The 17,642-nt window shown below is 38.5% G+C and overlaps 2 protein-coding genes across 3 annotated transcripts in view; both read right to left on the bottom strand.

The window, feature by feature from the left end:
* The window catches only part of LOC129033054 (olfactory receptor 2G6), a 138,297-nt gene that overhangs the window by 33,987 nt on the left and 86,668 nt on the right, over window positions 1-17,642 (bottom strand). The window lies entirely within an intron of this gene.
* Window positions 10,710-11,666, bottom strand: LOC129033037 (olfactory receptor 2T3-like). Its single transcript, XM_054480977.1, is given in 1 exon segment — window positions 10,710-11,666. A coding segment is annotated over 1 exon segment (957 nt).

Here is a 17,642-nt window from a genome sequence, read left to right as displayed (position 1 = left end):
AACTACAAATATTTATTGAGTGTACACCATGTATTAGGCTGTTGGAATAAAACAGGGAAGAAGACAGAAGAAACCGCACCACCATCTTGGATCTTGCAGCCAAGTTCCTCTGAACTTTTGTCTATAGGTGCACTCTGGAAACAGGTTGACCATTTTCCTACGTCATGGAGGTCTTTTCGTGACCACCTTTGTCTAGACGGTGTCCTGTTTTTAGGTGCACATTTGAGGGCTGGAGTCTCCTCTGACCCGCAGTGCTGCAGCCTGCACATGGTTGTCCTGACTCCTTTGCTACTTCACTTTTCATGAGGCTCTGAGAGTGCAGGCCCTTGTGGGTGGACACTGCGGGGTGAGGGGAAGAAGGAAACTCTACTTTTTTCCCTGTTTCTGATGAGGGTGCTGGTCAGCAGCTATAAGCAACAGGGACCATGGGGGGCCTCAGGCTTCAGCACCTGAGAGGCAGTTTCAGTCGTATTGGCAAGATGTAGGCATCTGGGTTGCTGTACATCACCAGGGCAGGGTTCTCTCAGCAGCCCTGGAGTGCAGAGTCCCCATCAGCTCAGCAGCGAGGGGCACATGGGGCTCCAGTGGTGAGGAGTCTTGGTCCTTGGATGACAACACTCCCCTGCCCACTTCTCCAGCCTTCCCTATAGCCCTTTGCCACCTCTAACCAATCTTGTGTTACATCTCTTCAGTTTGCAATATGTAGTGTTTGTACATGACTGGACAGTATCTACTGGAGTTACTGTCTGTCAAAGTAATTATATCACAATTGCAATCTTCTCCTAATAGTGAATAGTGACATTGTATTAAACATTTCAACATTATAAATTATGCGGAAATAAAACTAATTATACAAAAAACACTCTGAATATAAGTTTTTCCCTAAGACAATCTACCATTTGATATACAGTGTTTCAAACTTAATACACAACATTGAATTACATTTCCAATAGCCTCTTCAAATTTTGCTGCAGAAGTAAACTTCACTTGCACCAGCTCCGAATTGTGTGTCTCTTCCTTCTTGGTCAATTTCATAGGTGTATCATTATTTAACTTGTCTTTTTTGATTAATATGTTTATATAACTTTTCATGTTTATCCACGTAACTACTGCTTTTGTGAATCGTGTTTCCTTTTCACATTTTTTTCATTGAAATGTTTTCTTTATAAATATAAATGTGTTTTTGGTATGAAAATAGTAACTGGCCAGGTGCGGTGGCTCACACCTGTAATCCCAGCACTTTGAGAGGCCGAGGTGGGTGGATCACCTGGGGTCAGGGGTTCGAGACCAGCCTGGCCAGTATGGTGAAACCCCATCTCTACTAAAACTACAAAACTAGCTGGCATGGTAGCACGTGCCTGTAATCCAAGCTACTTGGGAGGCTGAGACAGGAGAATCAGTTGAACCCAGGAGGCAGAAGTTGCAGTGAGCCGAGATCACGCTATTGCACTCCAGCCTGGGCAAAAAGAGCGAAACTCTGTCTCAAAAAGAAGAAAAGAAAAATGAAGAAAAATAGTAACTCTTTGTGAATAGTATCAACTAAAATATTTTTATTTCAGTTTTCATTCTGATATTTTGTTTCATCAGAATTTTTTAAAGTATTTTGTTTAATTATTAACTTTAATAATTTCGTTAACTATTTTGGGCTTACAAAGTCTTTACACATTTGGGGATTATGTAAAGCATCTACCTTTACATTTTTAATGAGTTTCAGAGGTTTTTTGGTACCTTTGAGTTATAATACAAAAATAATTTATTTGGGTGTGATATGCAGTGAATTGCTAACATTATTGCTTTTAAGTAAAGATTAAATTCCAATGTTGAATGATATTTTCTTTTATTCATTAATTTCAAAAATAATTACTGTTTGTTCCAGGCACTATCTAGGTTTATGATGTTTAAAACAAAGATTCTTCCCACACAGCATTTATATACTAGTGGTAAATACAGGCAATAAACTAATAAATATGTAATGAAAAGTATTAATAATCACAGTAAATAAAAAATAAAGGCACAGAGATGAGATAGGAGTGATTAGTGAATCTATTTAACACAGGCTAGTTAGGAGCCCTTTATTTAGAAGGTGAAATTTCATCAGATCCACAAATGAAACAATGGAGTCCGTCGTAAACAACACGGCAGAGATGCTTTAAGCAGAGGAAACAGAGAAAGTTAAAGGCTGTGAGACTGAAAGTAACTTGTAACGTTTGAACAGCAGCAAGAAAATCTGTGGTCCCAGATTGAGGTGAGAAAGTTGGCAAAACTTAGAAAATGGGGTTAGAAATGGAGCCAAGAACAGGTCCTATAATATCATGATGGTCCTTGGAAAGACCAGGGACAGGCAGAGGTGTATTTAAGAAAGGGAAGACAAAAGTATACATGACACTCAAGAGAGTGAATGTGCATTTAGAAAAAGAAAGGAAGTCTCAACCAATGTTTGGCCCCTGTCTTCTAAGAAGTCTTCAGGAAGTTCACCAGGCATGCTCACATAGTCTCTTCTGACTGCTGCCTGGCTTCCCCTCCCCACACCACCATACAACTCCCAGCAACTGACAGCACTCGGAGAATCTCCAGAGAGTGAAGGGCCCCAAAGCTTTGACTCTCCTTGCTTCTCGGTAAATCCCACTCTGAGACATCACTGGAGGATGGATAGAGAGGAAAGACATATGGAACAGGTATATGAGTATCACTGAGAAGGCTTGAGCGAGAATGCAGGAAACGGTTTGAGCTAGTCCTGATGAGAGATATGATGTCTGGGCAAGGGATTTGGTGGAGGAGGAGAAGTTGGATTGCTATTTATACACACAGGAATTTTGGGGCTGGGCAGGTTGGCATGGAACGCTGAAACTGAAGTTTGGGACTCCAGTTGCCCAGCACACATCTACATGAAGATTATGCAAGTTTAGCGCATACACGAATCCAGAGTTCATAAGAGAAGGCAGTCCTGAAATCATGGGTTTGAGAACCAGTGTGTATGGAGGAAACAATGGGATTGCACAAGGAACGAGGGTCAACATCTTATACCAGAAGCCAGTGCAGGGGAGGCTAAGTTTCCACATTATCTCTTCTTTTCCATTGGTCTTTCACTGAATTCCTTTAAAATATCTTGTTTTATTGGGTGTTCCCTCATGATAATTTTAAACATCTAGTGAAACAATTCTTGTCTTCCTGTATGTTCATGTTCAAAATAGTCAAGTTTTTAAGTTTGTTTTTCCTTTCAGTTGATCTATTTTGGCTAGGTTCAAAAGATCTAACTAATTGTATTGATTAGAATACAATGAAATATATTTGGGAAGAATCAATATTGTTAAAATGTTGCAGATTTTTATAGAGAAGCATTATAGGTCTCACAGGTATTCAAATGGTTAGAGGTCAAGTCTGGATTTTAAAATAATTTTAATAAAATTCTTCCACAATAATTATTGAGATTATTCTGAGATATTTTTATTAGACTTTTTTGAAGAGAATATTTTTTCATTTAAAAATACTTAAGTATTAACTGACAGAAAAGCTATTGATATATATATTTTTTTTGACAGTAATATTTACTTTGGAAACCTTGCTTAGGGCTAAGTTCTACCTTTTTCTACATTTTTAAAATCTGCTACTAATTACAACATTGTAGTAACATCTATTGCATTTGAATGTTTTATTAGATATGTAGCTCTGTTTTATGCATTAATGCAGTATATTATTTTCTAAAAACTATGAGATTTACTTCTGAAAATTAAAAAAAATCCCTTTCATTTAATTAACTAGTGCTTCACCATCAAGAAATATACTGGGTGTTGATTTCATATGCTTTTCCTAAAAATAGATAAGTATAAAAATGAAATTAGGCAAAATCATTATCTTTATATATGTAAGTTATATTATAACTGATCTCAGTAATATCTATAGTTTATACTATGTTTTTGTCTTAAAATTTTGTTTGTTGCTTTTATAAACATTTTCTCTGATATCAGTTATATATATATAACTGAGAAAATATAATAAAATTTTAAGAATTAAACAAATACAAGGATATAAAACATGTCAAAAATTTTGTAAATAATCCTGAAGGCACCATCAGAGATATAAAGAAATGCAAGATACATGCCCAGAACAAAGGAAGAGGGGCCACCACCTTTATGCACTGGAGGTCAGGGTATCAAGCCGAAGAGGACCTCGAGTCCTGAAATCTAATGAAACTTGCCCTGCCAGGCTTCAGGCTTGCGTTGGCTCTAAGACTTCTATTTAACTTCCAATTTCTCTTTTTCGGAATAGGAATGTCTATCCTATATGTGAGTGTCACTGTTGCATTTTGACACCAGATAACTTGCTGTCTGGTTTCACAGGTTTTAAATTAACTTATTGAGTAAAATCTAAGTTGAATAATGTGCTAGAGAAATATTCTTAATACAAAGAGATTAAAAACATTAGCAAGATGGTGGAAGAGGAGCTCCTATAATCGTATCTGCTCAAAGCAGCAATAATATAGCAGCCTGTGTGGCACAAAAGTCCCTTGGTGGGAACTTCTGGATCTTGACAGGAAGTGTCAAAACTGTGGGTGAATCCCAACACTGAAGAGAGCTATTTTGAGAAGGCAGGACCACACCCAGGTAGCAGGCTCACTGACTGTGGTCCTGGCTAGACACAGAAATAACATCCCTCTGGACTCAGCTACTGCCCTGTTTGGCATTGGTCCTGCCACCTGAACCATCTGCCAAGGGGCCCAGGGGCAGTCACACTGACCAGTACCTCAAGTAACAGGCCTGCTAACCTTAGTTTTAGCTCTGGACCCTGAAAGCAGTCTGTGACCCAGCTCCAGTCCCCCTCAGCCATGGTCTGGGAATAGACCTTCCTGCACAGAGACCTGCCAGGAAACAACCCTGTTCATGTGCCTAGAGGCAGGCCCACAAAACTAGGTGCAACTGCCAATCTTGAAGCAGCTCTGTTACTTGGCACCCTTTTCCATTGTTCAAGAGCAGTCCTACCCACCCAGTGACCTCCTGGGTGACATATTAATTGATGCCCCCATAAACAAGACTGCTGACATCAGTCCAGCTGGAGATCCTGAATCAGCCCTCTTATCCAGCTCCAGTTTCCATTCAGCCACAGCTTGGGGATATCTTACATTTACAGGGACTATGCAGGAGGTACACCCATCCATGCAGGACAGAAGACCTCAGACTCAGCTGTGGTCCATGACACAGCCCTGAGACTCAGTTCCAGGTCCTCTCAACTGTGGTCTGGGGACAATCCTTCTTGCCCAGAGACTTTCCCACCAATGTAATGGGAGTCCTTCAAGGGACTCAATAGAATCCACACCCATCTCTGTACCTGGTAACAGGCATGCCATCTACAGAACCAAATGTGAACCCTGAAGCAGAGTGTCCTAGTGATAGCCCTATTGACCAAGGTACTAGAGGCAGTCCTCTCTACCAAGGGACCAGACAGGATTTATACTCAACTCAACAACCTCTGGTTATAAGCTTGCCAACTGAAAATTCTGCTGGAGACCCAGCAGTAGCCACATGACATGGCTCTAACCCTGCTCAACTACAATCCTGGAGGTAATTCCTATTAGCCTAGAGAAACAACAGAAGAATGTCTTTACCTACTGAAAGCAGTCTATACAGAGCAGAAGAGCTGTTTGCTCCTTCAGATGTGCACACATCAATGCATAGCTACCTGAATCACAAAAAGTCAGGCAAATGTGACACCACCAAAGTAATAAATACCACCAAAGTAATAAAGCTCCATTAACCAACCCCAAAGAAATGGAAATCTATTAATTGCCTGACAAAGAATTTTAAAATCATATTAAATAGGATTAGCACCGAAGAGCTTCAAAATAACAGAGATCTAAAGCTAATGAAAAAATGCATAAACAAAATGAGAAATATAATAAAGACATTGAAATCATAAAAGGAAAGAATTCTTGTGCTGAGATGATTTGTAGTCAAATTTGGAACACTCTAGTCCTATAATGGAGGTGTGTAAATCTCATTAACTTTAGTGTAAAACTTGTAAAATATTCTGAATACAATTACAGAAGTGAAAAGTTCAACAGAGTACTTTAATAACATATTTCATCATACGGAGAAAGGAAGCAATGGACTTGAATTTAGATCATACAGTTAGAGGAACAAAAAAAATAAAATGCAGAAGCATCTGGGAACTATAAGACAACATCAAGCAAATATATATGTGAATTATGACATTCACAGAAGGAGAAGAGAGGAAAACAAAGCTCAAATGACATTTCCTAAATTTGTGAGGGATAGGGACATAGAGATTCATAAAGTTCAAAGGAACCCAAGAAAGAACAAGCCAAAATATTATACCTGAAACATAGTATGATCAGTTTGTCAAATCAAAGACAATTCTATAATTTGGAAAAATATGGATAAGCCCAGAGGACAATATTTTAAATAAAATAAGCCTGGCATAGGACAAATATTGCACAATTTCATTTATATGTGAAGCATTCAATAGTCAAACACATAGAATCAAAGAGTAAAATGGTGGTTACCAGAGTTTGGAGTGAGGAAGTAAAGAGATGTGGGTCAAAGGATACAAGATTTTATTTAAGCAGGAGAAATAAGTTCAGGTGGTTTATTGTACATCATAGTGACTACAGTTTCAACCATTATATACTTGAAAATTGCTAAGAAAATAAGTATAAGAGTACTCAGCACATGAAATGATCACTTGGACCCAGGAGGTGGAGGTTGCAGTGAGCGAGGTCATGCCACTGCACTCCAAGTATGGGCGACAGAGTGAGACTTTGTCTCAAAAAAAATAAATAAATAAATCTCCCAAGAAAAGCCTAGGACTAGAAGACTTCATGGTGAATTCATCCAAGCACTTAAAGAACTAACACATATCCTCCTCTAATTTTTTCAAAAAAGTGAAGAGGAGAAACACTTCCAAATTCATTTGCTGAAGACAACATCACCTTTAAACCGAAGCCAGATAAGAACACTAACTCCCAAAGTATTATAGGTCAATATTCCTGATAAACAGCTTTCATAATATTATAGGTCAATATTCCTGATAAACAGCTTTCATAATTTTTTATAAAAATTAACAAAATACTAACAAACCAAATTAAGCAGTGCATTCAAAGGATACTTCACCATAATCAAGTGGGATTATTCCTAGGATGTATAAACCAAAAGTAAGTGAGACAGGTCTCAATCAGATTGAAAGTTTATTTCACCAAGGTAAAGGACATGCTTGGAAAAAAACACAGAATTACAGAAACAGTTTGTGGTCTATGCTTTTCTTTAAAGATAATTTTGAGGACTTTAATATTTAAAGGGGAAAGCAGGCTAGAGGGGAAAGAGGGAGAGTATGATAATCCACAGGTTGCAAGAAGAAAAGAAGCAAAGAAGCAGGTGGGTGAATAGTCATTTATGTATTCCTTTCACACACAGTAGAAGGATCATCGCGTTACATAAGGTAAGGAGAATGTGGAGTTACTGCCTGTTACTCTAACCTTTTATCGTAGTTAACTGATTAGGAACAAAAAGAAAACAAAAACCAAAGGAAATGCAGTTTCTGGCATAAATTAGCTTTCAGCTTAATATCTTTTTTCCTTTTGGCGTAGTAAATTGAGGTCCCAAGTTTTTTTTTCCACAGATGCAAAGATGGTTCAACATACACCAATCAATAAATATGCCACATTAACATAATAAATGACAAAAACAATTGTTCATCTCAATAGACAGAAAAAGCATTGGATAAAATTCAACATCTTTTCATGATAAAAACTCAGCAGATTTGTTATAGAAGGAATGTGCCTTTACATAATAAATCTCACAGCTAAATCATACTCAATGGTGAAAAACAAAGATTTTCGGCTAAGATCAGGAAAAAGACAAGAGTGCTCACTCTCACTGCTTCTATTCAACATAATACTGGAAACTAGCCAGAGCAATTAGGCAATAAAAAGAAAGAAAAGGCTTTCAGATCAGAAGTTAAATTATCTTGCCATCTGTTTGCAGATGACAAGATTTTACATATAAAAAACTCTAAAGACTCCACCAAAATCCCGTCAGAATTAAAGAATTCAAGAGAGTTGTGGGACACAAAATAAACATATATAAATGAGTTGCATTTCTATACACCAAAAACGAACCATCCAAATATGTAATTAAGAAAAGAATACCACTCCCAATACCATCAAATAGAATAAAATACATAGGAATAAATACAGCTGAGGGAGTGAAAGTTCTGTTCACTAAAGAGGAGATAAACAAGTGGAAAGATATCTCACGTTAATGGGTTAGAATAACTAATATTCTTTAAATGTCCATATTACTCAAGAAAATGTCTGATTCAGTATAACCCCAACTAAAATTCCACAGGCATTTTTTATACAGATAGAATAAAACAAGTCTAGAAATAGTGAATGCACAAAAATATCGAACAGCCAAAGCAATATTGATTAAAAAAACAAAGCTGGAGGCTTCAGACTCTGATTTCAAACTATATTACAAATTATAGAAATAAAGCCATGCTTATATAGTCAATTAGTCTTTGATGAGGGTGCCAAAAATGCAACATGAAGAAAGGATAGTCTGTTCAATAAATGGCATTGGGAAAAACCAGGTATATACATGCAGAGGAACGAAATTGGACTCTTATCCTACACTATTCCCCCAAAACCAAATCTAAATGGATGAAGGACTTAAATGTAAGACCTGGACTTGTAAAAGTCCTAGATGATGACATAGGAGAAATAGCTGTTTGACTTTGATCTTGGCTATGATATTTTGGATATGACACAAAAATTAAGGCAACAAAAGCAAAATAAACAAGTAGGACTGCATCAACCTACAAAAACTTCTGCACAGAAAAGGAAAAAATGAAAAGATAATCTCTGCAATGGGAGAACATATTTGCAAACCATATTTTGGATAAGGAGTTATCATCCAAAATATAAAAGAAACTGATACAAATCAATAGCAAAAAATCAAATTACCCAACTTAAAAATGGTAAAGACAGTGTGAATAGACATTTTTCCAAAGAGGGAATACAAATAGTCAACAGGTGAATGAAAAGATGTTCAACATCACTAATCATCAGGGGCATACAAATCAAAACCGCAATGAGATATCAGCTCACACCTGCTAGGATGGCTATTACCAGAAAATACACAACAAGTGCTGTCAAGTGTGTGTAGAAAATGGAACCCTTTTACATGTACATTGCTGGTAGAAATGTAAATTGCAACAGCCTGTGTTGAAAACTATGATAGTTCTATAAAGATAAAAAATAGAGCTACTCTATAATTCCGCAATCCCACTCTGTACACTTTCCTGAGGTCAATAATTATATAAATAATGTAATGACAACATAAGAACAACTAACAGTGTTAAATTAGTCTGTCGTCTCTGGTGTCCATTTGAGCAGTTTTGCCCATTTATTTAATTACAGCAATTTCTGAAACCAATTTTTACCTACCTCTAACAACCCCCTCTTACTTTACAAGTGATATTTCTGCACCACTTGGTGAAATTTACTTCCAAATTCAGATCTCTGTACACAAACTCAGACAAACTCCTTTCATGCATGGCAGGGATAATTTTCTGTGAGAAGCAAAAGTGTTCAGTTGATGTGTCATGTAAAGCAAGTACTTGTCAGTTCTCTGGAAGATGCAGCAGGCATGGGAACACCTGGCTTCCATTCATTGTAAATAAGGCAAGGTCAAGGCTGTGCCAAGGAGAAGTAAATTAACAGCTTCAAGATTCAGCTCGAGATTCAGCTTCTTGCATATTAATTAAAACAAATGTATTTCTTTCCTAGTTTCTCACATTCCAGAAATACTAGACACATGAATTATTTTTTAATGAAAATGATAGTGATCTGATGCTCATAGATTTTCAGAAGTTATCTTTGTAGCATGATATACATCTGGCAAACTAAAGGTTAGTGACAAGTTTATAACCATTTTGCTGGTTTTCCCAGTTTCAGAAGAAACATGCCGAGGGGTTAAGCTTTCCTAAATCTCCGTTCTCCCACGAGACTGTTATATTTAGTCTAAACATAGTAGACCATTGTCTGGAATAGACTAAATCCTAAAGAAACTAAATCTGGAACTACTTTTATTTCATACTATAAAATAGATGAACCTATTATCTCTTTGAATTTTAAAATGGATTCATTTTTGGTTTAGGTGGTTTCGATGGCCAAACAATGTTAAAAACTATTGGCGTTTACACCATAAAGCTCACTTTAGCCTTTGGAAAATACGTGTTTCTTTGTACTTACTGAGATACAATAGCAGAAGCATTGAAACCCGGTGGCTGCCAATGTGAACCGAGGTTTACAATGTAAAGTGTGGGAGCAGCCAATACTCCCTCTAGGAGTCTCCTAGGATTCTAGCTCTTACAGTGAGTCTCTTCCGGGGGTAAAGTGTTTAAGACCAAGTCTCGTACTAAAATGCTCAATAAACCTGGGATGAGAGATAAGATAAAACGCACTCTGTATGGTCTTTCATAGTCAGCTATTGCAGTGCAGTTAAAAAAACATTCTAAAGATATTCAATCCAATGAGATAAACGGGAACAATAAGCAGTATGGAGGGAAAATGCCATGTATAAGAAAGAGGGAAAATATGAGTGGGCTTTGTACTGGGGACCCGGGGACCTGAGGGCAAAAGAGAGATAGGGAGTAACGGAATTATAGAAAGAGGAGGGGACAGTGCTTGCCCTTTACTACTTTTCTTGGTTCATTCTTGACTGCATCATGCTCCTCAGAGCCCTGGTGACATCTTTGTTGCGGAGACTGTAAACGAGGGGGTTGAGCACAGGAGTGAAGATGGTGTAAAAGGCAGACACCATCATGTCCTGCTCAGCTGTGTGGTAGGAACTCGGGAGCATGTAGGTGTAGAAGGAAGCACCAAAGAAGAGCAGCACTATGATCATGTGGGAGGAGCAGGTGGCCAAGGCCTTCCTGCGGCCAGCGGCAGAATTCATCCTGTGGATGAGGTGCAGGATGAGGGTGTATGAGCTGGAGATGATCATGATGGGGGCGAGAAGCATGAGGATGCAGCACAGGTACATGAGCATCTTATAGAGGGAGACATCAGAGCAGGAGAGCTTCAGCAGGGCAGGAGTCTCACAAAAGAAGCTCAGGATTTTCCTGGACTGGCAAAAGGGGAAGCTCATGGTAATGGGGGTGAGCAACAAACCATCAACCATTCCCAAAACCCAGCAGGCTGACACCAGGAGCTGGCACACCCTCTGGTTCATCAGCAGTGGGTAATGGAGAGGTCTGCAAATGGCAGCATATCAGTCATAGGCCATGGCAGCCAGGAGGAAAACCTCAGCTCCAGCCAGGGTCAGGTAGAAGAACATCTGGATCCCACAGCCTGACAGGGAAATGGTATAATCTCCAGTGACCTGGCCCACAAGCATCTTGGGCACAGTCACGCATATGTACATGAGATCCATGAGCGCAAGCTGGCTGATGAAGAAGTACATGGGGGTGTGGAGGCGGGGCTCTGAGTGGATGAGGAGGATGAGGAGGGCATTCCCAGTGAGGGCTATCAAGAAAAGGAGGAAGGTCACGGTGTAGAGGAGGGTAGCGTGCTTGCTCTCAGCAAAGAGTCCTGTGAGGGTGAAATCACTGCTTGCTGTTTGATTCTGAGAAGTCTGATTCCCTGAGCACATGACTGGCTCACAGTTTCCACCTGAGGGAAAAAAAAAGTCATTAGTTTTCAATCTTTCGTATGTACATGGCTTTCCTAACCTTTTTCTGGTAAGACATGTGCTTTGAGTTATTTCTCTAAATATTGAGTTAAACTGATGTAAAATCATAAGTTCAAATCTTAGAGAGGTCAAGTCGCATGTTGGCCACAAGCTAAAGTAAAATACGAAACAGATCTGGGGAGGTGACTATTCCTGAGCTAAGTCAAGAGTGAAGACATGTACACTCTTTATGTCTTATTTCCCCCCAGAATTAAGAACACAAGTATACTGGCCTTGTGGGATGGTTGGAGACTGAAGTTGGGAATGCACATTAGGTCTGTAACACAGTGTTAGTGTTGGGTTGAGATTTTCACTACTTTTTGGATACAGTAGCTCACCCAGGACTCAGTGATGGAAATCACAGCTGATAAGATTAATATTAATATTGTTAATGGTACAAATATCATAACGAATACCATGAAATAGTCTGAAAACTTGAAATCTCCTTAAATTTCTTCTACCATTATATATCTCCATTTAAGTCCACTTTCCTCACGAAAACTTTTCAATTTATTCTGCTCTTCCTCACAAGATTGTGTTCCATAAGTAGTGCTGACTGGGTCAGAGGAGCAGAGGGAGAGTCCCGCCTGCCTGAGGAGAGTAGCTTGGCGTGCAGAACTAGTGATGAGCAGGAGAACAGCAATAGGGACAGTGAGCCCTCTCCCAGTCCCCAGTGAAATCTAAGGCATTTAATTCATTAACTGTCATGCAGAGAAATATTTTTACAAGAAATCGAGCAATAAATGCTGCAGATGCCCTAAATACCAAGTATTTAGTTGAAATATAAAAATATTTATTTCCATTTTGCTGATACCATTTATCCCCCAAAATCACACCTAAAATGTCCAAAATTCCATGCATAGTGATTGAAAAATGAAGTTAAAGCACATGAGGCAGTTGTGTTGAATCTTTCATAAAACCGCAGCCCTGCAACCAAGCCTAGGGATCCTCTTGTCCTGCATCTACTTTGCATAATAAACTAATCACCACTGCCTCCCATAAATTCATAGCTTTGCTCAGTAACTGCTTTGTCTGAATATTTCAGTTTTAATTTTCCAGTTGAATTGTTTCAATCATGCTTGATACAATTGTCTCAAAGTTAAGAAGCCCACCAACTTCTAGACTAATGAAGAGTCAGGAGCTCCATGACGGAGGACTGGTCATCCTCAGGGTTGCTGTACTGCAGGTTAGAGAAATAATGCTGAGGAAAAAAGTAACAGTGACTGAGGCACGTGGAAATGCAAAGAGAAATATAAGGCACTGTTCCTAGGGCAAAAACAAAAACAAAACAAAACAAAAACAAAACCACACACACAAGAGACAAAACAAAAAAAAACCTGGGACTTCAGGAAACCTAAAGTCAGAATTACGAAGAGCTAGCAACAAGAAGAGTCAGGTATCCTTGTTCCTTACTTATCCCCTTTATAAAGCACTGAAGAGACAGGTCATCAAGACACCTTTCAACAAAGAGACGAACACGGCACATAGAGCACAAAACTTTTGCTCCACCCTTTTCTGCTCCATCAGAGAATAAATCTAAGCCACGCCAGCTCAGTGAAGCTGCTTTCACCATTCTAAGGCCAAAGCAAAGGGGTTTAAATTCAGAATGAAAATGAGAAAATTACATCATCAGTTTCTTCACATTAGGGAATTGAGATGAGTGTTTATTGCTTAATTCTTTGCCCTGTTTTCCCTTTTTTTTTTTTTTTTTTTTTTCCTGCTTATTCATCTTCCCTGTACTTGGCATTGTCTCTTCCCTGGAGCTTCTATTTTCTTTAAGACCCTCTCAGAATCCACTATTTTGGCATTTTTGTTTTGTTTTGCCATTTGTTTTTGATGGTTATATTCTAACTTTCCACTCACGGTCCACGTGGGAATTAAACATGTTTTTCATTTATGCGATGCATCTATCCAAAAGCAAATCCATCTTTCTCATGACATTGCACATTTTTTAAACGACTTCATTTTTCTAGTTTAAAATTATATTTTCATATCGGACATTTAAAATAAGCTCTCTCTTTGTAAAAGCAAATCTGAATTTCACAAAGGGAGGATCATGCAAAACCAGTGTCAGAAGTCTGTAAACTAAATATAAAATCCTAAGAACCCTAATCAACTGAACAGACCCCCTCTAGGCCAAGAGGACCTCAGGAAAGTTGAAAAGCTTAATTGCAGGACATAAGAAGGGAGACACACTTCATTACACCCGTCTTTTGGAATTTAGGCACAACTGACCAGCAATAACATTGAAATAGAGTTCCTAAGACTGATAAAACAGACTCTGAGTGGCAGTAAGATACCAAATTCCAACCTGACTCTGGTATAGCATCACATGACATATAGCAGACCCTGAAGGGAAACAAAATATTCTACCCCAAAGTATGTCTTTGACATATTTTGAAATGGCCCTGCAAAGCCATCTTTCGTGGGGAAAATTTGCATCTATAGACACTCTCCATTAACACAGCTGGGGCTTTCCCAGATTCAGGGGAAAATATTGGAGTCTGACAACCTTTAAGGTTCTAAAAGAAACATTTACCATTTATTATATTTGCTTCCAATTAATTGTGTAATCTTAGTCAAGATACTAAAAGCTCTGAGTGTCACTTCCTCAGAATCAAAAGAAGGAGTGTTATGTACTTGCTATGCTTCTGTGACTCTTAAGACATCTATGAATCTGATGACCGAATGTGGTCTAAGATTTCTCCATGACAGGGTGACCTTCTCCCACATCGCCCCTCTCCTTAAAGGCTCAGAGACTTCCCTTGAAATATTAGTCTCATCGAATTTAGATTATATAATTTTGGAATGAAAGAGAATGGGAAAAGGGAGCCACTTTTCTCAGTGCCTGCAAGGTTCCAAGACTGTGCTGAGTCCTTCTAGCATGTCAATCGTACAAGTACTGAGTAGTGTATTCATCCCTGTGTACAGACATCCCTCACTATCTGTCCTCAGTATCCGGGACATCATGAAAATACCAAAATCCATGATGCTAAAGACCCTAATATGAAATGGCAGAGTATTTCTATATAACCTACACAAATCTTCCCATATGCTTGAAATCATGTCTAGATTACTTATAACAACTAATGCAATATGAATGCTATGTAAATAGTTGTTATACTATATATTTTAGGAAATGATGACAAGGAAAAAAGTCTGGAGGATGGAGCAAGATGGCAGAATAGAAGGTTGCACTGATCATCCCCCTGCAAGAACACCAATTTAAAAACTATCTACACAAAAAACACCTTCACAAGAACAAAAACTCAGGTGAGCACTCACAGTACATGGAGTTAAATTCATATTTCTGAATGAGGCACTGAAGTAGTCAGAAAAACAGTATCGCATCACTGACACTACCACCCCTTCATCCCCCAGCAGTGGTGGTGTGGTATGGACAGCTTCTCTGTGCACTTGGGAGAGGGAGAGCCAGCAATTCTAAGACACTGAGCTCAGCGATGCCCTTCTTATAGCAGAAAGAAAACCCAGACCAAATTCAGCTGACACCCACCATGAAGGGCACATTTAAACCAGCCATTGCTGGAGGGAAATTGCCAATCCCAGTGTTTGGAACTTACTTGAGTTACCCAAGCATCACCACAAAGGGCTAAAGTGCTCTGGAGCCACAGACAAACCTGAAGGGCAGTCTAGGTCACAAGAGCTGCAAGTCCTAATGCTAAACTGGGCCCAGAGCCAGTGGACTGGAGGGACACATGACCTGTTAAGACACCATCCAGGGCAAGTAACCTCATCCCCTAACGTCAGCCTCCACAGCTTGTGGCTCCAAAAGAGGCCTCTTTCTTCTGCTTGAGGAGAGGAGACGGAAGAGTGAGGAGGACTTTGTCTTGCATCTTGGTTACCAGCTCAGCCACATCAGGGTTGGATACCAGCCAGAGTCATGAGGGCCTTGGGTGAGACTCTGAGATATGCTGGCTCCAGGTGAGACTCAGCATATTACCAGCTATGGTGGCTACGGGGCAAGACTCCTTCTGCTTGAGGAAAGTGGACAAAAAAATTAAAGAAAATTAAAGGAGACTTAGTCTTGCACTTTAGTGCAACTATTGTTACCATTGTTATTCAACATATTACTGGAAGTTCTAGCTAGAGCAATCAGGCAACAGAAACATAAATATAAATAAATTTATCTATCTATATGTAAATATATCTATAACTATAGATAGATATAGATATATATAGATATATATATGGCATCAAACTTCAAAGAAGAGTAAAATTATCTTTGTTCACAGATGATAGGACCTTATACTTGGAGAAACCTAAAATCTCCCCAAAAACCTATTAGAACTAATAAACAAATTCAGGAAACTTGCAGGATGCAAAAGGCAGATTTCTATATGTCAATAGCAAATAGATTAAAACAGAAATATAAAAAGTAATCGCATTTATGATAGCCACAAATAAAATTAAATAGGAATTAACCAAAGAAGTGAAAGAGTTCTCTAATGATAACTACAAAACATTAATAATTGAAGAGGACACTAAAAATGAAAAGATATTCCAGGTTCATGAACCAAAAGAATCAGTATTGTTAAAATATCCATAGTACTCAAGGAAATCTATAGATTCAATGTTATCAAAATACCAATGACATTTCTTACAGATATAGAAGACACTATCCTAACATTTGTATGAAAGCACAAAACACCCAGAAGAGCCAAGATTATTCTAAGCAAAACCACCAACCAACCCACCAAAACTGGAGGAATCCCATTGCCTGACTTCAAATTATACTACAGAGCTACCGTAACCAAAACAGCATGGTTCTGGCATAAACAGATACATAGACCAGTAAAACAGAATACTCAGAAACAAATCGACACACCTACAGTGAACTCATTTTCCACAAAGTTGCAAGGAACATACACTGGGGAAAATATCGTCTCTTCAATAAGCTGTACTGGGAAAAGTGGATATCTATATGAAGAAAAATGAAACTAGTCCCGTCTCTCACCATATACAAAGATATAGTCAAAATGGACGAAAGACTTTAAGACCTCAAACTATGAAACTACTACAAGAAAACATTGGAGAAAATCTCCATGATATTTGTCTGGGCAAATATTTCTTGAGTAATACTCCATAACACAGGCAACCAAAGCAAACGTGGACAAATGAGAGCACATTATGTTAAAAAGTTTCTGCACAGTGAAGGAAATAAATCAACAAAGACATCCCACAGAATGGAAGGAAAATGTTTTCAAACTACCCACCTGACAAGGAATTAATAACCACAATACATAGGGAGCTCAAACAAATCTATAGGAAAAAATCTAATAATCTGATTTATGTATCGATAAAAGATTGAATAGACATTTCTCAAAAGAAGACATACAAATCAAAAACAGGCACATAAAAAGGTGCTCAACACTGATCAGAGAAATACAGATCAAATCTACAATGAGATATTATCTCATCCCAATTAAAATGACTCTCATACAAAAGACATGCAATAACAAATGCTGTAAATTTCCCTCTACACACTGCTTTGAATGCATCCCAGAGATTCTGGTATGTTGTGTCTTGGTTCTCGTTGGTTTCAAAGAACATCTTTATTTCTGCCTTCATTTCGTTATGTACCCAGTAGTCATTCAGGAGCAGGTTGTTCAGTTTCCACGTAGTTGAGCGGTTTTGAGTGAGATTCTTAATCCTGAGTTCTAGCTTGATTGCACTGTGATCTGAGAGATTGTTATAATTTCTGTTCTTTTACATTTATTAAGGAGAGCTTTACTTCCAAGTCTATGGTCAATTTTGGAATAGGTGTGGTGTGGTGCTGAAAAAAATGTATATTCTGTTGATTTGGGGTGGAGAGTTCTGTAGATGTCTATTAGGTCTGCTTGGTGCAGAGCTGAGTTCAATTCCTGGGTATCCTTGTTG

This window comes from Pongo pygmaeus, chromosome 1 (genome assembly GCF_028885625.2).
Source record: "Pongo pygmaeus isolate AG05252 chromosome 1, NHGRI_mPonPyg2-v2.0_pri, whole genome shotgun sequence".
Classification (NCBI taxonomy): Eukaryota; Metazoa; Chordata; class Mammalia; order Primates; family Hominidae; genus Pongo; species Pongo pygmaeus.
This window is presented reverse-complemented; position numbering and strand designations above follow the sequence as displayed.